Source organism: Podarcis liolepis, assembly GCF_965112155.1.
Source record: "Podarcis liolepis genome assembly, chromosome: 5".
NCBI lineage: Eukaryota > Metazoa > Chordata > Lepidosauria > Squamata > Lacertidae > Podarcis > Podarcis liolepis.
Window position 1 is genome coordinate 88,439,374 of NC_139556.1, and position 26,518 is coordinate 88,465,891.

General features: G+C 45.1%; 1 protein-coding gene across 2 annotated transcripts in view; it reads right to left on the minus strand.

Moving 5' to 3' along the window:
- PLD1 (phospholipase D1) overlaps window positions 1-26,518 on the minus strand; it is a 130,186-nt gene that overhangs the window by 68,486 nt on the left and 35,182 nt on the right. For both annotated transcript variants that reach the window (XM_083503968.1, XM_083503967.1), the window contains exon 2: window positions 1,569-1,751. In XM_083503968.1, the coding sequence (XP_083360094.1) occupies window positions 1,569-1,722 (154 nt within the window). In that variant the 5' untranslated portion in view covers window positions 1,723-1,751. The remainder of the gene's footprint in view (window positions 1-1,568; window positions 1,752-26,518) is intronic.

The following is a 26,518-nucleotide window of genomic DNA, read 5'->3' on the forward strand; positions in this document are numbered from 1 at the left end:
TGGTGCAGCGGTTCCTTTTATTTACTGGGCTGGGTTTGCCGATTTGCTCCCGCCATAAATTCTACGCAAGTCTCTTGGAAACCAGCAGAAACCAGGAAGCCAGAAAAATAAACGACATTTCATCAACCTCCGAGCTATTTGTTTGCAGTTAATTCATTTAGGCAACTGAAAGATTGGAAAGTGATGAAAGGAGGGGAATATTATAATTTAAGTAGCAATACAGAGGAGACAGGCAGCTTGGCAGAGAGGAACAAGCTTCCATTGTGTACAAAGAAGAATGAAAAGCTCCCTGCTCAAATTATTATTTTGCTGTATGTGTGCTAGCTTCTTATAAAAGCACAGAGCTACGTGTTCTATTTTTCATGTGCAACAGCAGAAATTGGAATCGACATACATGGCGATTCAGGCCATAATATTGTTATTATATTTATTTACTGTATATCCCACCCTTTTTCCCAGAAAAGGGGGCTCTTTAGCTCATTCTGCTGAGTGGAGCTCTGAACTTGGGCCCCTAAGTCAAACACTGACAACATCACATGCATCTATAGGCCTCTCTGGATCCCAGCCAGCATTTTATAGAAGTAAATAAAATTATGCACAGAAAGCGGCTAGGGAAAAGTTTCTCTTCCTTTCTCATAACGCTAGAATTTGAAGCTGAATGTTAGAAGATTCCAGCAGAGAATCTTGCATAGCTCTTTGCTCCTTCCCATGATGAGCCAAACCAAAACTGGTTTGCCTTCGACCTTTCGTAGAAGAAGCAGGTTTTGAGAGAGCCTTTAGAGCAAAGCAGCCTTTCATTAAAAAAGTGGATTGTTTTATAGCAGGTAACAGAAGGAAGAATGCTATGACAACTGGAGATAAGGCTGCTGGAGCACAGGAAATAAGGAAATACTAGCCAAGGTGGATGAGCAAGAAGCTTTGGGGAAGAGGCTTTGGCACAGTGGTGGAGAATTTGCTTCGTAAAGGTCCCGGGTCCAGTCCCTGGCATCTCCAGGTAGGACTGGGCAAGATTTGTGTCTGAAACCCTGGACAGCCACTGCTGGTCCATGTTGACAATACAGTCATGCCTTGGGTTACAGACGCTTCAGGTTGCGTTTTTTCGGATTACAGACCACTGAAACCCGGACGTACTGGAACGGGTTACTTCCGGGTTTCGGCAGTCGCGCATGGGCAGAAGTGCTAAATCGCACTTTGCACATGCGCAGAAGCGCCAAATCGCAAGCCGTGTGTGCGCAGACGCGCTGCTGCGGGTTGCGTGCATCCCACATGGATCACGTTCGCAACCCGAGAGTCCACTGTACTGAGCTAGATAGACGAATGGTCTGTCTTGGGATAAGGCAGATTCCTACATTCAAAAGCGACGCGGCTCCTTGAAGACTTCCCTTGTGACTGCGAAATCTCTCATTCAGCCTGTTTCCCTGCTGAGATTTTCCCAAGCACCACCCACAATTTGATTCCCCCTGCACTACTCTCATGAGGACTAGCAAATTGACCTTTTTTTTCCCAAAGCAGTCCGATTCTGCAGCAGAAGAAGGCCCTTATTATACATCTTTGCGCCACTGACTCACCAGGTGCTTTGGGGTCATTCAGCACGTCCGCATCCACCTCCTCCCCTTCGAAGTGGAGCTCCCTCGTGTCCAGGCTTTCGATGATGTTGGTCATGTCGTTGGCTATTTTCCTCAAGGCTGAGGTGTTCAATTTCCTTTCATTGCTGAGAGACATCTTAAAGGCTCACACTCACCCAGGGGGGGCTGTTTGAGAGAAGAAAACGAAGAATTTCCATTACTCTTATTACCTGAAATCTGCGGCAACGTCAAAGAGCCATCGGCTTGCCCTATTTCTGGGGGAGCTCGAAAGTATGGTTGTGATTTCCCCCCCTTGATCTTATTGTTTTATCTGACTAGAGATGGTCAGTCACGTCATGTATCAATAATAATAATAATAATTTATTATTTGTACCCTGCCCATCTGGCTGGGTTTCCCCGGCCACTCTGGGCGGCTTCCAACAAAGATTAAAAATACATCAAAATGTCACACATTAAAAACTTCCCTGAACAGGGCTGCCTTCAGATGTCTTCTAAATGTCAAGTAGTTGTTTATCTCTTTGACATCTGATGGGAGGGCATTCCACAGGGCGGGCACCACTACTGAGAAGGCCCTCTGCCTGGTTCCCTGTAGCTTTGCTTCTCACAGTGGGGAAACAGCCAGAAGGCCCTCGGTGCTGGACCTCAGTGTCCGGGCAGAACGATGGGGGTGGAGACGCTCCTTCAGGTATACTGGGCAGAGGCCGTTTAGGGCTTTAAAGGTCAACACCAACACTTTGAATTGTGCTTGGAAACGTACTGGGAGTTATGTGGTCTCGGCGGCCGCCCCCAGTCACCAGTCTAGCTGCCGCATTCTGGATTAGTTGCAGTTTCCGGGTCACCTTCAAAGGTGTAGAGCGCATTGCATAGTCCAAGCGGGAGATAACTAGAGCATCCACCACTCTGGCGAGACAGTCCATGGGCAAGTAGGGTCTCAGCCTGTGTATCAAATGGAGCTGGTAGACAGCTGCCCTGGACACAGAATGGGCCTGTGCCTCCATAGACAGCTGTGAGTCCAAAATGACTCCCAGGCTGCGCACCTGGTCTTTCAGGGGCATAGTTACCCCATTCAGGACCAGGGAGTCCTCCACACCAGCCTGCCCCCTGTCCCCCAAGAACAGTACTGTCTTGTCAGGATTCAACCTCCTAACAGTTTCCAGAGGAGGAATGACCGCTAAGAGGAGAACAGAGAGAAGAAACGCCATGGTGCATCTACAGCAGCAAAACCGGACACCTTCCTCTACCCCAACTGCAACAAAACATGTCTCTTCCATATCAGTCTCTGCAGCCACTGCAGGCACAATAACTCTCCAACGGTTTGACTTCACCCCCAAAGGCGTACGCCTCCCCTTCCGCCGAGAAAGGAAAGCGCCGACAATCTATTTGTAAGCAGCTTTGAGGCGTGTTACAATCAAGCGAGGTATAAATTTTATGAATAAATAATAAACATGTGTATAAATGATAAACATGTGTAAAACAGGCTGCGAGAACGGAAAATGAATTCCTGGCCTTGGGTGTTCCTTGAGGCAACCTGTTTCTCTCCATTCAAGGCAGAGACTGGAATAAGGAAAATGGGACCCCCCACTCCAGAATATGCTGGTTGAAATAAGATTATATTGATTACCTTAGCAAAACAACAACACACAACCCTCTCTGGCCCCCTCCCCAACGCAGCTCTCTGGAGCTCTCTAAAATTTAAAAGCCTTTGGTTTGTATAAATATTTAAGGACAAAGCACTTCATCATTTATGAAGGGCACATTTCTGTATGACAAGGGATGCATCCCTTTAAAATATTCAAAAGTAGACACCACAATCCTTTCGCTACCACCACCGCCAAGTATTATAAAAGATACAACTCCAATAGGACAGGAAATGTAAGAGCGCTTGAGTATATTGTACTTGGATGAAGGATTCAAACCACCAAGTGTGAAATAATACCAGGAAGCTAGGTTTATGTCTGGAGAAGGGTCTGGCTTCTAAGTGGTCTTGCTTTGCAAGGCTCAGTGGAATATACTCTGGAAGTGTGTACTCGATTCTGACCAAACTATGCCTCCTGGTGTATCTTTTGCTTCAGGAGGCTTAGTTTGCTCAGAATTGGGTATATACTTCCAGAGTTAATGCTAAATGCATTACGTCTGGTAAATGAGCTACTATAGCTGTTAGAGGCCCATGAAAATAGGTGCCCCGGGCTTTTTAGACTCGCCTACCCATCTACGATCTGAAACCAAAGGGTTGCTAGATGTGAAATATATTGGCAGCTCTCCTACTCGAGGTCTAATTGTGAGCCTTCCTGGGCTTCCACAAAGGCTCATTTGGGCACACTCATTTCACTCAAAATGCCTTATTGCAAGCTCATTCTATGCATATTCCAATAAGAGAGAGAAAAATGCACAGCTAATTATATGAATGAATCAGCCTGGCATTTGTAGGAAGCATCATTTTATGGGAGGGTTGGAATTACACACCTGGTACAGCCCATCAGAAATGGGAAGTGCAAATATCGTAAGATTTTTAATATATATATATAAAGCATTGTTGTACAGGAAAACTCAAGGCAGATGGAAACAGCATGACACATGCTTGAATGAACTGGATGAGCCCCAGGAAGCAATATCCTCCTTTTGTACAACCAATCAGCAGTCTTTCACACCAAGTCATGTGCCTGAGTCGTAGGAACTGAATTGCTTCACCCATTAAGCTTGAGGACAAAGCCCAAGAGATTCGTCTGACTTTCATATATGTGCTGGTCTTCTTGCAGGCAGCGTAATTGCAAAAGTAATAAAGCTCTTGACATTTCTCGAAGCGCCAGGGTGAAGTCTTTTTGCCCTGGAGCCAAATAACCAATGATAGCAGTATCCTTTATTGAAGCAACTTCAATTGCTTTTGAGTTTTCAAGTTGCGCCGGGCTTCATGCATCCTATAGGGCTGTAGAGACGAGCAAAAGTTGTTCCGGCTGCAGACACAGGGCCAGGAGTGGGGCAGCACAGGAAGGGCAGTGCTGCTGTCTTCTGGCTTCCCAACCCAAATGTGTGGGGCAGGGCGAGGCAAAAGGGAACTGAGCTTCATGGCTGAAGGGGATTTGAACCCTGGTCTCCCAGATCCTAGTCCAGCACTCTAACCACAACACCACAGTGGCTTCCCTGTGTCCCCATATTGCAATGCATCCCCTCAGGTTCTGCCTGTGGGGTCAAAATAATAACGTTGCCACATGTTGAAGGGCAGCAGAGCGGTGACCTCACTCATCAAAAGCACTGCTGTCTCAGGAGTGACAAAACTACATGGGAAGCAGGAAGAATCTGTTCCTCATTCCTTTAACTATCTCTGTGTCTTTTCTTCCACTTTTATTTACACTGCATTGTTCCTGCCTGGTGAGTATTATGCAATCTCAAAGGCATGTCAACATTATGCAGCCCAAAGCAGTTTTAAACTGATGAGTTTTCTTCAATGATGACTGTCCAGAGGGGAATTTGGGTCGTTTGTGGGAACTGAATGCTTCCAGATCATCAGACAAGCCACTAAACAGGGGCGTAAGGTTAATTAAAGGAAACAGGTTGTAAGCAAAGAACAGGGTAATTAGTTCATTACATGCATAGCTCTTATGTTTTTCCTTTCCCAGGAAAAGAGCGAAGCAATTTGATCACAGCTTAAGCGGGAAGCCTTTGGGATTATGCATGGAACCACATGCTGACATTCACCGTTCCCAGCCTCAATATGTTGTCCGCCATTGGCTACATAATGATCAATTTTTGTACAGGAAACGTCCATTTATGCATGCTGCATTTGCGTGTGACCACACACACATGCGGTGCTGGGAACCCAGAAGCAGGGGGGGAACTCAGGGCAGTCCTGCTGGCTTGCGAGGAGACCCAGAGCCTGAAGAGGAGAGCTGATATGCAAGGTAGCAAAGCTGCAACAGCTGCTTCCCCGTGCGTCACCTGTGCAAGGCCCATTATCCCTCTGCTCGTTCTGGAAGCTTCCGGTCAAGGGAGCCACACTGTCCTTCCAGTTCGCATGAGACAGTGGGGTGCAGGGAAGTGGCTGTTACTGCTACTGCTGCGCTACCCCGCCTGTCAGCTGTTGAAGGGAAGGCCTTAGCAAAGTCTCGCTTCGCCCCTGGCTCACAAGAGGACCCTCCCCAGATCCCTAAGAGGACATCCTCTTTGGGGTCTGGGGAGGGTCTCCTCGCCCTCTCCAGGGTGCTCCAAATATACTGTACACAATTTTGGTTACACACGCAGAGGTGCAGAACGTAACTCCCGCGTAAATTGGATGTTGCCTGCGTTTGTGGTTACCCAAGCCACAGCACAAGCAAGCATAAGAAAACCTTTTTAGCTTCGTTCTCGCCTGCATGCGACGTTGCAGAGTGGACACATCTAGGGCTTTGCTCCCAACTTCCATGAGCTGGAACCAAAGGTGAGAATGGGCCCCTATGTGCACACAACTGGTAGGGCTTCTACACATGAATCAGTGGCGCTGGTTGAATCAGGATTCCTGATCACAGGTAAGGACAGGACAGGGCTGGTCCTTGCAGCAGTGAAAGGCCCTTACCAGCACCGCCAACCCTAATCTCTGAATGCCCACGCTCAGGTGTTTTTTGCATACATTTAACAGGAGAGGGAAGAGACACAATGCAATGCATTCCTGAAGCACGTGGAATACCAGTTCTGATTCAGGCCAATAATGCTTCAGACGTGAGACTCAGCCTTACCATGAACTTAAGTAACGGCGCTGCATTTTCCGGGGGTTGGAGGATAATAAGATGCAAAGCCATTTGAGATGTGCCTAGCTGAAGCAACCTACATTAGGTTGCTGTCTGTTGCTGTCAGGATGATCCTTGAAAACTGACAAGCATCCATTTGTCTCCCTAAGCTCTTCTATTAATTGTTTATTTAAAAAACAAACAAACTGGCAAAGAGAAAGACGATGCATAATACACCTTCGCCAATTAACCTAAGGTGTGTTTTGTATCACAGTGGACCAAATATCACCCCTTTGTGGCCTGCTTCGTGTACACCTGTGCGCACACAGACCTGTAGCACCACAAAGAGCAGGGTTGTGGTATGTGTGTGAATATTCTAATCCCCTTTCCCACCAGATTGTTAGGTTGGCTGGGGAAGACCTCTGCAGTCATCCCTATCCAGATGGCTACAGGATTTGCACACATACTATAACCATGTGGGATAGCACCACAGGGGATGCCTATCTAACAAGCCATGTTTTGTGTTTGTGTTTGGGGCAGAGCAGGGAGCCTGCAGCACAGAATGCTATGTGGGAGGAAGTAATTGAAAGGAGCATGGCCTAACAGTTGGGGATCAGAGGGATTATTGTAAACTGGAAGATGGAGAAGGGAGAGAGTAGAGGGAATTGGTTGGGTGGGGATGGTTTTAAGACAGGAGCAGCTAACATGGTGCTTTCCAAGGGGCATAGAGTCAATCAATCAGTCAGTCAGTCAGTCAGTCAGTCAGTCAATCAATTTATTTGTATGCCACCTTTCCAAAGTTAAAACCATGCTCAAATTCCATAACTACAAATATAACAAAAGTAGTAATAAACATCAAAAGGTACACAACCAAACCGAACAATTTCCACTAACTCAGCGCCCGCCTCCTTGGGTTTAGGAGGTCCTAATCACATTCATTGCACACTTAATTTCACCGCAAATAAACCGCGTTGTTAATCCTGGGTGATACTTATTTTTACTGGTTTCATAAAATTTATATTCCACTTGATTGTAGAATCCCTCACTTAAAGGGTCTGAATACCTGCCCCAATCCCTAGAAAGGCCCAAGCCTGTGTTGTTCGCACAGTGACACCACAGCAACTATCCTATGCAGTTGTGGGTACCATCTTTCTTGTAAAAAAATGTTGTAATAGCTCCTAGAGTGACATGACCCTCTTCAACTTACAGTTAGCCAACCCCTTCATTTCTGTTGAACTCAATAGCACTACAGCCGCTGCTCCCAACCAGTGTGACTACTCTTTACACTTTGTACTAGATCTTTGGCACCTCTTGGAACTGAGCCAAAGTTCACCTTCCCTCCAGTCATCTCCATGACTAACAGCTCTTCCACACAGGAACGTACTCCATATAGAAATCTCTCTCCTTTTGGCACAGCACTGACCCTGTCAATGGGAGGTGAGTCAGTTGCTCATTATTTGACTTCCTCTTCCTGTGAACCGTGAGCATCAGCGGCTGGGAGAGGCAAGGCGGTTTTAGAGGAAAAACCTGAAAAGCTTCTCTCTGCGCATCAGCAACCCTTACTGAGCAAATACACCAAGGGGCTTCTTGGGTTTTGGCATCTATTTTCAAGAACGCTTGCAAACTGGCAACGATGAGGAAACATATCTTTCATGAGCTACCCCAAACCGTTGAGAAGACCAGGAAACTAAAAACTAACAAAAATGGCCAATGTGCCACCAATGGCCTACAATCTTAGAGGGCCACCAATTTGGGTGGCTTTTCACAGAATCAATATGATTGTAGAGTTGGAAGGTGCTGTGAGAGTCATTTAGTCCAACCCCTTTGCATTGCAGGAATCTCAGCTAAAGCATCCATGGCAGATGGCCATCCAGCCTCTGATAAAAACCTCCAAGGAAGGAGAGCCCACAACCTCCCGAGGGAGACTGTTCCACTGTCGAATGACTCTTACGGTCAGAAAGGTATTCCTGATGTTTAGTCAGAATATCCTTTCTCGTAACTTGAAGCCATTGGCTCGATTCCTACCCTCCAGGGCAGGAGAAAACAAGCTTGCGCCTTCTTCCATGTGACATCCCTTGAGATGTTTGAAGATGTCTGCCATATCTCCTCTCAGTCTCCTCTTTTCCAGGCTAAACATACCCAGCTCCTTCAACTGTTCCTCATCAGGCTTGGTTTCCAGACCCTGGGTCACCTTGGCCGCCCTACTCTGCACACATTCCAGCTTTTATTCTAGTCTTTACAGGAAGGGCAGGATAAAAATGTGCCATTACTATAGTCTCTAGTGCAGGCTGTAAGAGGAGCTACTCACTGCATCAAGCCAGTGAGGATTACCGTATTTTTCGCTCCATAAGATGCACCTGACCAGAAGACGCACCTAGTTTTTAGAGGAGGAAAACAAGAAAAAAAAAATTCTGAACGAAACACTGGATGTATGATTTTTGTGGTTCATGCTGTGGCCACAGACATGATATGTGATTTGATGGTGAGTTTGGGGTAGCCCAATGCAAAAATCCTGGGGATCCATGTGGATCCGTGCTTTGTAACCATGTTTTTGTGCCATTGCGGCCCCACACAACAGTGGATGCGTGATTTTTTGGTGCAGGCTGTAGCCATGGACATGCTATGTGATCTGATGGTGAATTTGGGGTGACCCAATGCAAAAATCCTGAGGATCCATGTGCTTTTACCTCCCCCCTCCCAGGCAGCCTCCTTTATCGCTAGCGTCCCTTATCTCCCTCCCCATCGCTTGCCGATCAGCTGCTCAGCGGCTTTGTTTCCACATTCCCTTCCCTCTTTCTAAAAAAAAAAAAGAAGAGCACGATCTGCTTTTTGCCCCTGAGCAATTCAGCTCCAGGGACCACACATTCGCTCCATAAGACGCACAGACATTTCCCCTTACTTTTTAGGAGGAAAAGGCTATCAATGGCAACTAGTCACAATGGCTATATTCTGCCTCCCTGCCTACTAGGGATCACAAGCAGGGAAAGGACTATTGTGCTCATGTCTGGCTTGTGGGCTTCCCATGGGCTTCTGGTTGGCTACTGTGAGAAGAGCCTATGGCCTGAATCTGGCAGTCAGGCTTACACTTCTTGCAATCATCAGCTCTCATAAACATTTATCACCCATCACTGCTTCCTTAACAGGGATTCTCCAAGGCATGCTTTAACTACCATATTTTTCGCTCTATAACACACACCTGACCATAACACGCACATAGTTTTTAGAGGAGGAAAACAAGAAAAAAAAATTCTGAATGAAACAGTGGATGTATCATTTTGGTGCTTCATGCTGTGGCCACAGACATGTGATTTGACGGTGAGTTTGGGGTAGGCCAATGCAAAAATCCTGAGAATCCATGTGGATCTGTGCTTTGTAACCACAGCAACCGAAAACAGAAGTGGGTGGGCAATAAGACCCTGAGGCAGAATGCAGGAAAGCAGCAGCCTCCTCTCTGCAGCACGCAATCTGATTTTTGCCTGATATTTGCCCCTGCACTAGGGCCAGTCGGCTCCAGGGACCACACATTCGCTCAATAACACGCACAGACATTTCCCCTTACTTTTTAGGAGAAAAAATGTGAGTGTTATAGAGAGAAAAATACGGTAATTCTGCTGGTACCTATTTTGAAGGAACAAGATTGTTGGCAAATTTCCACGATGATGGGCAGCAAATATTCTAAATGGTTTAGGGGAACATATTCACCCATAGCTCTCCCACAGATGGGGACACTTAGAAACAAATTAAGTGACGACTTTATTTTCGCAGTAGGTACAGGCTGTGCCTCTCTTTGATGAAACAATGGTCATTGACTTCAAACAGGGAAAGCCCATAAAATGAGCCCTAGCTCCCATGTCCCAAGGATAACGAAGCGGAGGCAGGGTGGTGTGATGCATAAGAACTGGAGATGTAGACCTGGGTTCAAATGCCTAGCACTTGGCCATGAAACTCACTGAGCAGCCTTGGGCAAGTTTCAGGTTGGAAAGCTATACAGGCATATGGAAGTAAGTCCAATTGAACAAAATGAGATGGCACCTTATTTGTAACAACAACAGCAACAACAACAACAACAACAACAACAACAACAACAACAACAGCAAAGCATTACCACCTGGGCATGTTGGTATTTTTTTCAAAAGGCAGTTAGGAGCTTGGGTGATATTACATATTTCTCCCTAACAGACTAGGTAAAGGTAAAGGACTCCTGGACGGTTAAGTCCAGTCAAAGGCGACTCTTGGGTTGCGGCGATCAATTCACTTTCAGGCTGAGGGAGCCGGCGTTTGTCCACGGACAGCTTTCCGGGTCATGTGGCCAGCATGACTAAACTGCTTCTGGCGCAACGGAATGCCGTAACGGCAACCAGAGCGCAAGGGAACGCCGTTTACCTTCCCGCTGGAGTGGTACCTATTTATCTACTTGCACTTTGACATGCTTTCGAACTGCTAGGTTGGCAGGAGCTGGGACAGAGCAACAGGAGCTCACCCCATTGTGAGGATTTGAACCGCCAACCTTCTGATCAGCAAGCCCAAGAGGCTCAGTTGGTTTAGCTAAGCTTAAAATTTGGGCATCTTAAATCACCCCTATTGGCTGTAGTATTTTGCAAAGGAGAGTCATGAAAACAGCACTTCCTGAAACACAGTGATGAGGAGGCATTGTTCCCTGCCATCCTGCTGCCTAGTCGACTGAAAACAGGTGTTGGCAGCAATGAGTTAATAACTTACTAATTAATGTACAAAGCAAGTTCATCTGACAAGTGAGGCCTGGCTGTGCCAGGCACAAGGTGGAACGCTGGCACTACCAAGATGACTCTTATTTTCTTTCTCTCCCACTGTGCCCTCATCCTTGACATCGCCTTAAGATAATTTATTGGCTGGTTAGGGCCATTAAGTCTTGTCGGGCAAGATTAAATAGCACTTGCGATAAAGAATTTACAAAATCATGGTTTTATTAACTTTGACTATGCAAACAGCACCCATGTGCAAAGGGTCTCCCATTTGTGGAAGGATTGTTCTTTAAAACCAAGAAGCAGGAAGACTGAAGTAGGATGCTGCAAGAAAATATTGCAGTGTTACAGCCAACTCTCTCTCCCAGAAGACTGGATTCCATTATCCTTCCCCTGGCTTTCCAGTTCCCATCTTCAGCTGAAAAAGTGTTCTCAACAGTGGCGTAGCGTGGGGGGTGCAGGGGGGCCGGGCGCAACATCTGGGGGTTAGGGTTAGGGGGTGCAAATCCACGTGTTAGGGGGCGCAAATCCACGTGTTAGGGGCGCAAATCCACGTGTTAGGGGGCGCAAATTACTTGCCTTGCCCCGGGTGCTGACAACCCACGCTACGCCACTGGTTCTCAAACCCTACTCTAGGGCTATACAAGGAACGGCTAAGGGAGCTGGGCATGTTTAGCCTGGAGAAGAGGAGGTTAAGGGGTGATATGATAGCCATGTTCAAATATATAAAAGGATGTCACATAGAGGAGGGAGAAAAGTTGTTTTCTGCTGCTCCAGAGAAGCAGACACGGAGCAATGGATCCAAACTACAAGAAAGAAGATTCCACCTAAACATTAGGAAGAACTTCCTGACAGTAAAAGCTGTTTGACAGTGGAATTTGCTGCCAAGGAGTGTGGTGAAGTCTCCTTTTTTGGAGGTCTTTAAGCAGAGGCTTGACAACCATATGTCAGGAGTGCTCTGATGGTGTTTCCTGCTTGGCAGAGGGTTGGACTCGATGGCCCTTGTGGTCTCTTCCAACTCTATGATTCTATGATTCTATTCTATGATTCTATGACAACAAAAACAAAGTTTTGACCAATGCAGAAAATTGTGGCTTTCAACATAAAGCATGTTTCCCCCCTCACAAACATATACCCTTCACCCTGATTTTGGATATCATTTATCCTCGCAAAGATCTCTGGTGAATTCAAAAGCTTGCTTGCTATTTTGAGATATTTTGATTGGTTATAAAAAAATGGATTTGGGGATTTTCCAAAATAAGGCTGGCCGTTCAACTCTTAGGCATGCATGGGAATGTAATCTATTTCCCTCTTCAGCTCGCCTACTGGGTTTCTCTCTGAGAAAGGCCTGTTTATCTGGCATGCAGAGAACTGGCAAACAGTGTCCCAGGGGCAGAGGACATCATCATCATCAACATCCCTGCTGGGAAATAAATGGCAGCACTTAGCCCCTGCCCATCCTTCCAGAGCAGAGTGAGGAAGAAAGAGAAATGTCGAGAAAGAAAGGTATAAAGATGTTGGAGCACAGGTTTGCAGTGATCTGGATTTTAAAGACACATGTGACCGTAATAAATAAGTGTGCACTTTGTACCCATGTTAATCTCCACACTTGGTACTTGCTTGGCAATAGGTCCCTACAAAAACATGTTTTGAGTAGCAACTAACCTTGGGGCAACAGCATAATTTATAGGAGGAAGGAAAGGGACGCGTGTTGGTTTTGCATCCATTTGCAAAACCACAACTTCAGGCGTTTGTTAACTTCTTCAACAACCATACCAACATTACTAACATCCACACACCCCAAAAAGACTCCGTATAACTCCTGACACCAAGCCACTGGCCGATAATCTCAACTACCCATCTCAACTATGGCACCATTCTTTTGCTCACAGACAGCCAGAGGAGAGAGTTCGTGAACTGAGGGCGTCACTTTGCCAACTGAACAGTATTTTCACCATCCGAGTCATAAAACAGGCCACATTTCAGCAATGCAGGAAGTCAGAGGTTTTCGAACACATTGATCCACACAAACACGCACACACTTTGCCCTTCCACCAAGCAAAAAGCCATACAGTGGTACCTCGGGTTAAGTACTTAATTCGTTCCGGAGGTCCATACTTAACCTGAAACTGTTCTTAACCTGAAGCACCACTTTAGCTAATGGGGCCTCCTGCTGCCGCTGCTGCAAGATTTCTGTTCTCAGCCTGAAGCAAAGTTCTTAACCCGAGGTAATATTTCTGGGTTAGCGGAGTCTGTAACCTGAAGCGTATGTAACCTGAAGCGTATGTAACCCGAGGTACCACTGTATCACAATTAAGAAACCACATTCCAGGCAGGCAGGCGCAACGAGGGATATCAAGGTCCTGAAAAAATCCTGAGGGCCAGATATGAAAGCTCAGAGGGCCGCATTGGGCCTCTGGTCCTGAGGCTCCCAAGCCTGATGAGAGGTGTATTTTGTTTTGATTGTGTAATCATATATGAATTCCTCCCTTTGCATTTCAGGCTTGCCAATCCATAACAGCATAACATTTCGGCAGGAGCCATTAATGCGGCTACGATGTTGATGCAGGTTATTTTAGGTGCCTGGACAAACATATTACAATCTATTTCAGGATAAAATCCGGACTTTTATAGCACTGTTCTGCCTCCCCTGCCCCACATCAGTGACTCTTAACTGATTAGCCCATAGTCCCTGCGCTCCCCACTCAGAGCCCAGTTCCCACAACCCTTTGCAACCAGTGACCCTGTTGGCAAGGTTTCTTTGGAAATATCCTACAGTTCCTCCTATTGACTAAATGCTGCTATGGGAACAGCACCGGACAGGACCCGGCACGATACAAAGCTGCTTGTTCTGCCCTGACGAGGCTAGATTTGTGATTTTTTTCGGGACCTTGAACAATAATGGAACCCTTTGCTCTTTTTCAGTTGCAAGAAAGGCTTGTGGCCTAGTTCTTGGTAGTGATTCAGACTGCAGAAGGCGGCTTGTGTATTAAATGCGCGCACCCCCCCCCCCAATATAGACATTCTCCACAAAGAGAAAGCAAGCATTTCAGAGAGAATGATTCTAACTCGGCCTCCTTCCTGGCATGCTAGATTTCCATGAGCAGGGGTTTTTTTCTGGGGCGGGCATTCCATCATGCGACGCAACAAGTACAACCATCTGCTCTGCTGGAAAACATGGCGGGGAGTGCTCTTGTGCGGGGAGTATCTTGAGTCCAAGATACCACAGGTATCTTGCTGGACTAGGTAGGCCATTGGCCTGGTTCAGCAGGCTTGTCTTATATTCATAATTCCCTGCATACAGAAAGCTAGCATGTCTGGGAAGTTAAGAAGCTGCCTCATACCAGTGGCGTAGCGTGGGGGGTGCAGGGGGGGCCGGCCGCACCGGGCGCAACATCTGGGGGTTAGGGTTAGGGGGCGCAAATCCACGGGTTAGGGGGCGCAAATCCACTGGTTAGGGGGCGCAAATTACTTGCCTTGCCCCGGGTGCTGACAACCCACGCTACGCCACTGCCTCATACAAAGCCCGACCAATGGTCCATCTAGGCTGGTAGCTGCTTCTCCAGTGTTTTGGGCATGGTTTTTTCAATCGCTGGGGGACTGAACACGCAAACCATGATCTCTACCATAGGGAGAGGGTGCTGACTTAGACTTCTCCCTGGCCTGCTAGGTTTCTCCCCCCCCCCATGCTTTTTATAGAGTTTTCTTTAATATAAACAAACAAAATAAATACTCTAACATTCCACAGTCTTATGTCTACTTATTTTCTAAACACTCTATCGCGCTCGGACTTCCTTCCCTCCCTTCAGCAGGTTTTCATATTGAATTTTCTCTTTTTTCGCAGATACTTAATAACATCCTATACACATCACAAAAATTATTTTAATCCTACTATAGTCTGTAAACTTCTACAGTTATTACCACCGCTGCCCCGTGCTCCTGGCTGCATACCGTAAAGTCGCGAATATAAGCCGCACATTAACTTTTCATGTCAGAATTTGGGGGGAAATTGAGGCTTATATTCAGTCCAATACTGTAATTTTCTGCCACGAGAGTTGTGGTAAAGGTAAATGGACTCCTGACCATTAGGTCCAGTCGTGACAGACCCTGGGGTTGTGGCGCTCATCTCGCTTTATTGGCCGAGGGAGCTGGCATACAGCTTCCGGGTCATGTGGCCAGCATGACTAAGCCACTTCTGGTGAACCAGAGCAGCGCACGGAAACGCCGTTTACCTTCCCACCAGAGCAGTACCTATTTATCTACTTGCACTTGACGTGCTTTCGAACTGTTAGGTTGGCAGGAGCAGGGACCAAACAGCGGGAGCTCACCCTGTCGCGGGGATTCGAACCGCCGACCTTCTGATCGGCAAGTCCTAGGCTCTGTGGTTTCACCCACAGCGCCACCCGCATCCCTCGTGGTGATGGTAAATGGTGTCAAAAAGGGATTGGGCCAGACTCGAAACAACCATGCTCTTGCCCCATTCGGTGTGATCTCCAAAATATCAGTCTTATGCATTTGTGGAGCAACAGAGCAGCTGCTTGACCTCCGAGGTTCAATCCTCAAGCATCTCTAGGTAAGGCTGGGAATGTACTCAGTCTGGAACCCTGGAGAGCTGCTGCCAGTCCGTGTAGGCAATGCTGAGCTAGGTGGTCTGACTCAGTATGAAGAAGCTTCCCACATTTCAACATTGCTCCTGCAATAACTGTCTAAATGACTCCTCAACGGCAAAACCTAACCCATCAACGAATACTAAAGATTCCAATATGATATTGGATGCAAGATAAAGGAATCCAGAGGGTTGCAATGCTGCCATATAGCCTTTTTTTCTTAAGCATGCACAATTTAATGCAGGAGTTGTCAACGCAGCACCCACAGGTGCCCAGGTGTCCCAAGGGGCCTTCACTGGGACACACAGTGCCCCCCTGCCCCCCCTCTGAATTTAGCCTTAAAAGCAGCATTTTATTTTAGGCAACATAACTGGTTGTGGTGGCTGCTGCGCTGACGTGTTTGTGTGCTGCTCTCAACAGTTTCTCTTGCTTGCAAAGGAGCCCACCAGGTTGGCAACTCCCGATTTAATGGGGAAAAAGGCTTCATTGCTGGCATACTTGGGACTGAAGCAATTAGAATGAACGGCCTTGGAGCTAAATCGATTTAAAATTCCTGTCTCCCTTTTGCCCGGAAGGGAAACGGACTGTCAGACCATGAGTCAGCGAGTCTGCTTAATGGGATAACTTTGGCAACGGTTAGGAAACAGAGCCTGGTTGTTTCCTCCCCGCCTCCCCCCGTCAGAATCAGAATGTTAATAAACACTTCAGACATTGTGCATAGCACACCTCACTGTTTAGGCTCTCCTTTGGCAAATGATTTAAATATATTAGGTATTTGCAATATTAAACAAACAGCTACTGGGTGTTGATACAGCAGCACTCACAAGCAGACCTAAAGCATAACACATGCTGCCTTTACTCGAAGAATCTCATCGTGTTCTGTGCAGATTCCTTTGCTCGCAGCCTTGTGCTGTTTAATTTTTGCTTGGATGGAATCCTTTTCTTCCTTCCTTCCTTCCTTCCTTCCTTCCTTCCTTCCTTCCTTCCTTTCTTTTGAAGAACATCTGTTCTTTCCCCCACCCCCAATAATGTTTGTATATTTTTCTTCAAACTTTAATAAAGAATAAATACCTAATATCTTCTTATCAACAATAAACTAATCTAAATAAAAACACAAACCAGAAGTGGGGGACGGGGGGGGGGGGAGGGAGAAAGAAAGAAAGAAGAAAAGGAAGAAAAAAGAGAGAGGAAAGGAGTAAAAAGAGAAAACTTCCAATTCTTTGTCAGTCAGCGCTCTCTCTATATATGCAGTGGTACCTCGGGTTACAGACGCTTCAGGTTACAGACGCTTCAGGTTACAGACTCCACTAACCCAGAAATAGTGCTTCAGGTTAAGAACTTTGCTTCAGGATGAGAACAGAAATTGTGTTCCGGCGGCGCAGCAGCAGGAGGAGGCCCCATTAGCTAAAGTGGTGCTTCAGGTTAAGAACAGTTTCAGGTTAAGTACAGACCTCCGGAACGAATTAAGTACTTAACCCAAGGTACCACTGTATTGGGAAATGATCCACAATGAATTGGAAAAAAAAGGTTTAATAGTACTTTCCCCAAAATACCCAGAGTCCTTTCTGTTGGGGATAATTCAGACTGAAATTCCCAGGTGTCAAAAAAGGTTATTTGTGTATGCTACTACTGCAGCCCGTGTTTTGTTAGCCCCAAAATGGAAAACAAGCGAAGTCCCAACGAAAGAAGAATGGCAACTTAAACTGATGGAATATGCACGACTCACAGACTTAACATATAGAATAAGAGAAGAAGAACATACGTTTAAAGAAGATTGGAAAACGTTTATTGAATATATGGGAAATGATTGTATACAGCTGAAAATGCTGGCAGCATTAAGATAAATTCAACAGTGTAAACAAGTTTTGATGGATGCAATGGAATGCTGAATGGTATAGTTTAAAAAAAATATGCAGGGATTCATGATATGTAAAATGAACCATGGAGAGAGAAGAAGGGAAGTCACTGATAGCTTAAGTATGTAAAAATATACTTTAAATTGTAAAACAGTAAATTTAATAAAAATTATATATATAAAAGTGGAGCAAAGTTCTTCCCAAACGAGCCTGGGATTATCGACCAAGTAAACAAGCTCCTTGCTACTTGTTCTTAATCATAGAATTGTAGAGTTGGAAGGGACCCCAAGGGTCATCTAGTCCAACCCCCTTGCAATGCAGGAATCTCAGCTAAAGCATCCGTGATAATCAGCCGTCCAACCTCTGCTTCAAAACCTCCAAGCAGAAACTTCAAAAGAGGCAGAGGAAATGTCCGCGTTTCTTTATGCTTTCGATGTAGTCGAACAACACTGTATTAAAAACAAGATTCTTGCGAGCAGCTTGGGTCAATCTCTTGTCTAAACAGAACTTTTCACTTTCCTAATTACAAGCTACCACTTCTATGTAATTATACGCCATGTAGCATCTTCGTTTTGGCAGCCCCTGACTCATCTGGGAACAGCTGCTCAGGGATGCCGTCAATTTTCCCTCTAACAAATTCTTCCAGGCTTTTCTCCACAAGCTTTTCCCTATACAAACAGCTAAGAATACTTATCAGCTGCTCCTCCTCCTATCCTCCTCCCTCACCTATATCTGTTAATGGTTAATATGTGAGCACTAGAGGACAGCGTACATACCTGGGTGGGAATGAAAATGCTCACTCCTGCATTTTCCTCTTCTCAATCCACCTGTGATTAAGAGCAGGCGAATCTGCCAGTTTCTGGTTTATTCCAGTCTCTCCTTGTTCCAATCTTTAGTTCTACATCTCCACACCAGTTTCTGATTTTAAGCCTTCATAAAAATTCATCAGCATTTTACGGTGAAATTTTCCAAACATAAACACTGTAATACACAGTTTTACCTAATATGTACATTTTTTGCAAAGCAATATCCCCCTTCATAATGCAAATGTGTGCATTATTTTCTCTGCTAATATTCATTTATAAGCACCTTTTACCCTAGTATATGCATTTTTGTACACATGGCTTGGTTGGAGAACCGCATTGCACAATTCAGAGAAATGTGAATTTCAAATGTGAATTTTTCAGTCTGTGTATTGTTTCAGAAACTGGATTAAATGTGAACTGAACTGAATCCACCCCCCCATCCTCACCTCTAGCCCATCTCCACACACCTAGATACAGCCTTACCTTTGCAAGGAGTTTGTTTGCCAAGCAAATAATAAAACAGAATTGTGCCTTATACATTTTATAGACCTACAAATGGAGGCATTTGCAGGAGAGATGTTTTATGTACACAAAGCAGTGAGGGGTTTCGGGAGTTCCAGCAAGAGCCTTAAGCAAGTGTGCAAGCCATGGTTTCGCTAACTATTGAAAAGCATATTTGGGTTAATTAAGGAAATCTCACAAGTTCATTGGGGCTCAGTTTCTGGCAAGTATGCTTAACAATTACAGTCAAACTCAGTTGTCAAACATAAACCATTCTGAAACATCCAATAACTGAGGCACGGCTTCCGATTGGTTGCAAGAGCTTCTCGCACTCAAATGGAAACTGGGTTTCCAAATGGACGTTTGGGTTCCGAAAAATGTTCGAAAACCAGAGCATTTACTTCCAGATCTTCTGCGTTCGGGAGCCGAAAAGTTCGGAAACGGAGCCATTTGAGAACCAAGGTTGGACTGTATAGCCTAACAGCACGATTTTGAGTATGTGCTTACTCAGAAGTAAGTGAGTTCACCCAGGTAAACATGCCCAGAAATGCAGCTAACTCCCACTGATTCTAATGAAGTAGGATGGCTTGTAATAAGGAACATTTCTTCAAGGTAACCAGTTTCTGGTCCCAGGTTAACAACTACTAGAAACAGATAACCCAGGAGTCTCTGCAGTTTAAACAAGAGCAATAATGAATGGATAAGGAAGAATGACTAGGCTACACGCATTAGTTTTGCTCATTAGCTTAATGAAAAGGTCCCAGGCAGCTATGTTTAATTCAGTTTCATTTCCAATCCAAGCTTTCCTTGGCTATCAAAAATACTTGCAAAATGAAAAACCTTTTAAAATCATTGCATGCTTTTAATTATCTTAAACGCTCATAAGGCAGGTGGCCAAGGCCCTGCGTGAAAGTTCTTGTGCATCAGGCAGAAAGCTATTCTGGGATTTATACATGTGGGGTAGGCAGATAAAATAACCACCTGCCAAGTCATATTCCTGCATTAAATTTCAAGTACTACAAGATGAACGACAGCATGGGATTCTGCTGGCGCTCTGCTCAGACTGCATTCGCCAGGCTTAGGCAGAGCTGAAGAAGCCAGACATGAAAGGCTCCGCGTTAATAACAGCCCTGCTAAGTTAGATACTCGCATTTTAGTGAGCCTCTTTAAGTCATGGAGTGGGGAAGACCTTTCAGATCCACAAAGATCAAATTAACGGCGATGGTCCAGAATTCCTTGTTGGCAGGGTGCAAGGGATTCACTAGGCTGACTGGAGTCCTGCTAGTGCATATAGCTCTCTCTATAGCCTGCAGTCCAAGGCTGAATGATTTTTTTTTAAATAAAAAAACCACACTTGTGTTTCTAAGAAAAGCTGAATTCTGCACCATGATAAAGTTAAGCAAATTTTGCATGCTTCCCTCACTTTGCATACCATATTATGCCAGGCATACTACAGTGGTACCTTGGTTTACAACCACAATCCATTCCAGAGGTCCGGTTGTAAACCAAAACAGGTTGTAACCCAAGGCGCGCTTTCGCCAATGGGGCCTCAAAAAAGGGGGGCTGTAATAAAAAAATGGGTTGTAATCCAAAAAAAGGGGCACACACTTCCGGGTTTGACGTGGTTGTAATCCAAAACGGTTGTAAACCAAGGTACCGCTGTACATTATTCTGGCTTTGCTATGAAGGGTACTGAAGCCTGAAAAGCTTTCTCTAACATCCCTCTAACCCCCAAGATTTCAAAACATATACTTTCAAGCACAGCTTCGCAACCATAAGGTCTAGAAACGTGCTTTCTATAAAATGAAAGCGGAAGTTGTAAGGAAGCTGAAATTCTGTGTCCGAGGCAATATTTTGTGGGTGCCCTCTGCTCTCACAGAATCATGGCATAAATGTGGCCTTGGTTAACTCCCACTAGCAGTGAGAGATACTACACTGGCTTCCTATATGCTATGCAGCGATGCCTTGAGTGGCTGGGGTTTGCTTTGGTTTTGTTTGGTAGGAGAGGCAAGGCAAGGGAGTCAATGGCAAAGAACAGGAGAAAGCTGACGGTGGTTTTTAAGATGATCTCCTGCAAAATAATGCTTGGACTGAACTAGCTTGGTTTAACAGCAAGTTGATGGAATTGGTTCAAAAATCTGTGACTTGTACCTTAAAATAGGTATACACCTTCTTTGATTTATGTACCTTAGGTGTTTTTATCTTATCCTGGTCTGTAGTAATTGAGAGACTGAGTATATTTGGCGACCACTCTTGGCTGAGTAAGATTGTCTTCCTTGAACATGGTCTTCACAGTGAGTCCGTAAGTGACTGTGGAGGCCAATTCTGGAGCCACACATCCTTCCACAGTGGGGACATAGGTTTCCGGACGGGAGTTGATCACGGTGAGGGTTTGCTAAACGTGCCTTCCTCTTAGCTCGTTTCTCCTTCTTGCCTTGAGTTTGTGCTTCTTCAAAGTCCACGACACCTTTGGTAAAGGCTGTTCTCCAATTGGAGCGCTCACAAGCCAGTGTTTCCCAGTTATCCATGCTTATATTACATTTTTTTAGATTTGCCTTGAGAGCATATTTAAACCTCTTTGGTTGTCCATCAGTATTTTGTTTTCCATTCTTAAGCTGGGAATAGAGTAGCTGCTTTGGAAGACAATAATCAAGCATCCAAACAACATGACCAGTCCAACAAAGTTGATGTTGAAGAATCATTGCTTCAACACTGGTGATCTTTGCTTCTTCTAGTACACTGACACTAGTTCAACTGTCTTCCCAAATGATGTGTAAATTTTTCTGGAGACACTGTTGATGGAATCGTTCAAGGAGTTGGAGATGGCGTTTATAAGTGGTCCATGTTTCACAAGTGTACAGTAAAGTTGGTAGTACAAGAGCTTTGTAAATGAGCTTTTTGGTTTCCCTGTGAATGTCTCTGCAAACACTCTGCACTTATAGTTGCCCTATCACCTATTTAGCATGCTCTAAATAGGTGCTTTTACCTAATACTGGCCTACGACCGTTATAAAGATGTTGATTTGCTGAGTGAACTGAACACAAATTATTATTATTGGGGGGGGGGTAGAACTTTGAACAAATTAGTTCATCTTACACGTGTTTTATACTCTTTAGACCTTTAGGGCCTTTAAGCTTAAACCTATAATTGTTGGGGGGGGGGGGAATAAACAACTCACATTTCACATTTTCTTTCTTTCTTACTTCCAAAATATTCTACATAGTAATTTTGTGAGTAGACAGAAAACAATTATAAAACATCGTTGCCTAAACGTTTGCTTCTGAGAGTATATGACAATGAACTAGTTTTTGCTACTCAATCCTAAAGGTTCAGCGATCGTGACGCATTGTAAAGATCAATAAAACTTGTTTTTTGTACAAATCTCATCTGAACAAAATAGAAGTTACCCTTAGGACAAAAAAATCTAAATCTCAAAATGTCATCAAGTCTGAAAATGAACAAAACCAACATTAATTCATTAATTAACATTTGAGAAATATCAATCAGTACTATCTGTCATTCCTATAAACGCATGTGGGCGGTTGTGAAAAAGAACACCCTGTGTAAAACAGGGGAGGAGAAAAAAAAGAGTTATATTTTTTTACACAAGTTTTAAAACAAATCTTTTCTTTTCCCCTCTCTCTTTCCTTTCTTTCTTCCTATTCTTCCTTCCTTCTGTTTCTCCTTTTTCGATTTGTATCTTCTGTGGTTGTAATTTTACTGTATTATGGGAAAATCTTAAGAAAAAATCTTTAAAAGGACCCCTGACCATTAGGTCCAGTCGTGACCGACTCTGGGGTTGCAGCGCTCATCTTGTTTTATTGGCCGAGGGAGCCGGCATACAGCTTCTGGGTCATGTGGCCAGCATGACTAAGCCGCTTCTGGCAAACCAGAGCAATGCACGGAAACGCCGTTTACCTTCCCGCCGGAGTGGTACCTATTTATCTACTTGCACCTTGACATGCTTTTGAATGGCTAGGTTGGCAGGAGCTGGGACCAAACAACGGGAGCTCACCCCGCCGCGGGGATTCAAACCACGACCTTCTGATCGGCAAGTCCTAGGCTCTGTGGTTTAACCCACAGGGGAAATGCTCTCCATCTTTCTGATGTCAGGTTTATGTGCCTGATAAGATGTTGTGAGTTCTGAAATTACAGCTGGTGAAAGAGATGGTTTCTCAGTCCTTGGATTTCTGAGACTGCATGCCTGGACCTGCAGCCAAACTCAAATACAGGGCCAGTTAGGAATGAAATGTATGGGGCAGCTGTGCCCATCAGTCAGGAGAGTAGCTTATATCTGCGGGTTGCATGATAGATGTGAAAAAACTGCACACATGGATGTGACTTTTGTATCTTGGTGCCGTTGAAAAGTGGGAGTCAAGAGCATGGTTTGGATTCTCATGAGCCACAAGCCCAAGGGATCACATAACAGTAATCGCTTGTAGTTTGCTCCTCTCTCTGTATCCTCGGTAGCTTACTGTAATACAACACATGCAATGTAACACCACCTTGCTCAGAATTTCTTTGCCCCAGCAAATGGCCATGAAGTGAAGAAGGAAGAGAGACACTCAATTTGGCAGCTTCATATCACATACTTTGGATTGCTGGGAGATAACAAGGAAGAGGCAGGGCTGCTGTTTCAGTAGAAGATGAGCATCTTCTGAAACACCTTATGACCTAAGTACACTTCAGATTGCATCGGCAACAGAACAAGTTAATTGTAGATTGGAAGCAGTTAAGCTCAGTCTAAGAAACCATGGTTTATTAGACTGAATGAGGGTGAATATTGTGCCCACATGCTCCCCGAAATGGAACACTTGTGGGGTTGTTGTGCCATAGTTTTCTGTTACAGCCGAAACAAGAAACTGCAGCTTGCCTCCATTCCAAAACAGGATCTGAAACTAGATTCATGATACTTCACAGTCTGGATATTTAAATAATTAAGATCTCTCTGTGTGTATGTGCCCAACTAAGGGGAATGCAAAACTGTTGGCATATTCAGTGCCGCAGTTCTGAACTTATAATGTACCTGCCATAATGTACTTTTAACTTATAAAATACATCGATTGTACCAATTTTTCTCTTAACAGGTAGCTAAGTGAAATTTGTTCCCTGAAGATTTTTTTTTTTTTTTTGTACAATATTCCAGCATCCTACTAGTATTTACTTTAATGCTGGCAATAGATATATTTTTTAAAAAGTTTAAAGTGGTGCTGTGTTCTTTGAAGAATTTATGAAAACAGAAGGGCAGAGCAATCAAATTCCCCCACCATTTTATACCAGGCTGAGGGGTTGGACTGAGCAGAGGTATTTGCATCTTGCCATCAGAGCCCACTAAAAAAACCCCCTGAAACAGGAAGTTCTGAGGGCAGAGATATCTGCTGGAACCCAAGCCTATCTCACAGACATCACGCAACACCATAGGGATCAATCTGTTCCTGCAAAGTCCCACAGGCAGGGAGTAGAGGTAAAGACCGCATTTGCAATCTTTTACATCCATTAAAAATTAAGTTCATTTTATATATTTGAGAGGGATGTATATTTAGTCATTTTGTGCACACATCTTGATTACATTTGTTGGAAAGACAATGCATTTTAAGAAATCGATCGTTTAGTTTGGCAGCACCTAGACTGTGGAACTCCCTGACTGGTGAAATCAAACAGGTGCCTTCGCTGTACTCTTTTCAGCGCCTGCTAAAAGCATCCTTGTTTAGACAAGTCTACCCAGATGTTCAGAAAGTTCATAGAATCATAGAATTGTAGCGTTGGAAGGGACCCCAAGTGTCGCCTAGTCCAATGCCCAGCTAAAACATCCTTGACAGCTGATGTAACTTTAATCTGTTTTAGTCGTTTAACATTTGTATGTTTTTAAGTACGGCTGTGGATTTGTCTTGATTTTACCTTTTTGTAAATTGCTTTGAGGGTTGTTTTCCTTTTTTTTACAATCAAGCAGTGTATAATTTTTATGCAATAAACAAACACAAGACACTGGATAAGAATAAACTGGGGCAAATTGTTTTGTTTGGAACTGAACTTTTATCTGCAACGGTAATACATTTCATAACATCTGAGACTTTTATAACATCTGACACTGGAGAGAGAGTGTGGTGTAGTGGTTACAGTGTTGGACTAGGACCTGTGAGGCCAGAGGTTCAAATCTCAGCCAGGATACTCACAGGGGGACCTTCAGCCACTCCCAGCCTCTCGGCCTAGCTTACTCCACAGGGTTGTTGTTAGGGTAAGACTGGGGAGAACCATGTATGAGCTCCTTGGAGGGATACAAATAAATGTCTTCTGCATACATCTCTAAACCTCTGGCAGCTTATTAGTGAATGCCATGTTGCTGGCAGAAGCACTGAATAGGAATCAATCTCTCAAATGCTACCACGGCTTTTATTTCCCAATTCCTAGTGAGATGACTTGACATCAGTTGCGTGTTGCCATGGAAATGATTAGAATAACGAGTGTTAACTTATATAATTCTGGAAGCGCACTATTCTAATTGTCAGAAGTTATCCCTGATCTGTAGGGCAAATAAGGACAAATTGAAGGTTGCACGGCACAGTATGTAGAAAGAAAGGTGGATGCCAGCTTTAAAGAATATGTTGTTGTTTAGTCGTGTCCGACTCTTCGTGACCCCATGGACCAGAGCACGCCAGGCACGCCTGTCTTCCACTGCCTCCCAGAGTTTGGTCAAACTTATGTTGGTAGCTTCGAGAACACTATCCAACCGTCTCATCCTCTGTTGTCCCCTTCTCCTTGTACCCTCCATCTTTCCCAACATCAGGGTCTTTTCCAGGGAGTCTTCTCTTTTCATGAGGTGGCCAAAGTATTGGTGCCTCAGCTTCAGAATTTGTCCTTCCAGTGAGCACTCAGGGCTGATTTCCTTCAGAATGGATAGGTTTGATCTTCTTGCAGTTCATGGGACTCTCAAGAGTCTCCTCCAGCACCATAATTCAAAAGCATCAATTCTTCAGCGATCAGCCTTCTTGATGGTCCAGCTCTCACTTCCATACATCACTACTGGGAAAACCATAGCTTTAACTATACGGGCCTTTGTCGGCTGTCTTATGCAGACTCAGGCAACCGAGTCTCCTCTGGCTGGGTGTGGTTCTCAGAGGTCCTACTACAGATGGAAGCATCAGTCTTTTTTCTGACCCTGCCAGTCTCACACATGTTCATTAACAGTGGCTGACGATGGCCAATGGGGCAGTGGCAAATCTGCATGCTCCGCTACCGGGGGTAGAGAGCAAGCGGGGGCGCAGCTGGTGGCCCCCCTGGATGGTGTGGCGAGCATCCCGGGGCGTGGCAAACTGCTCGCAGGAGCATGGTATGCCGCTCGCAAGGGCATGGCGCGCGTTCTGGGGGTGTGACACACCGCCTGTGGGGGCGTGATGCCGGCACAGGATGTGGGCATGGCGTGTGTCTGGGGGGGGGCTGCTGCAATGGCACCCTACCAGAATAGTGGTGCCGGGGGCAGCCCACTCCCTCTGCACTCCTGTTCATCCACCAGTGCATTGAGGCTGGTCAGATAGAAGACAAGGATGCCAGCAATAGTTGGAAGGCGGGTCAATGACAGGCAGGTGCCATTCTGCATTTCATATGAAGGCAGGGTGAAGTTAAAAGTCGTAATAAATAGCACGAGGTCTTCTCTTCCCATTTTATCCTCACGGCAACCCTTTTGAGGTGGGTGAGGTTGAGAGAGACAAGAGACTGGCTCGAGATCGCCCAGTGAGCTTCGTGGCGG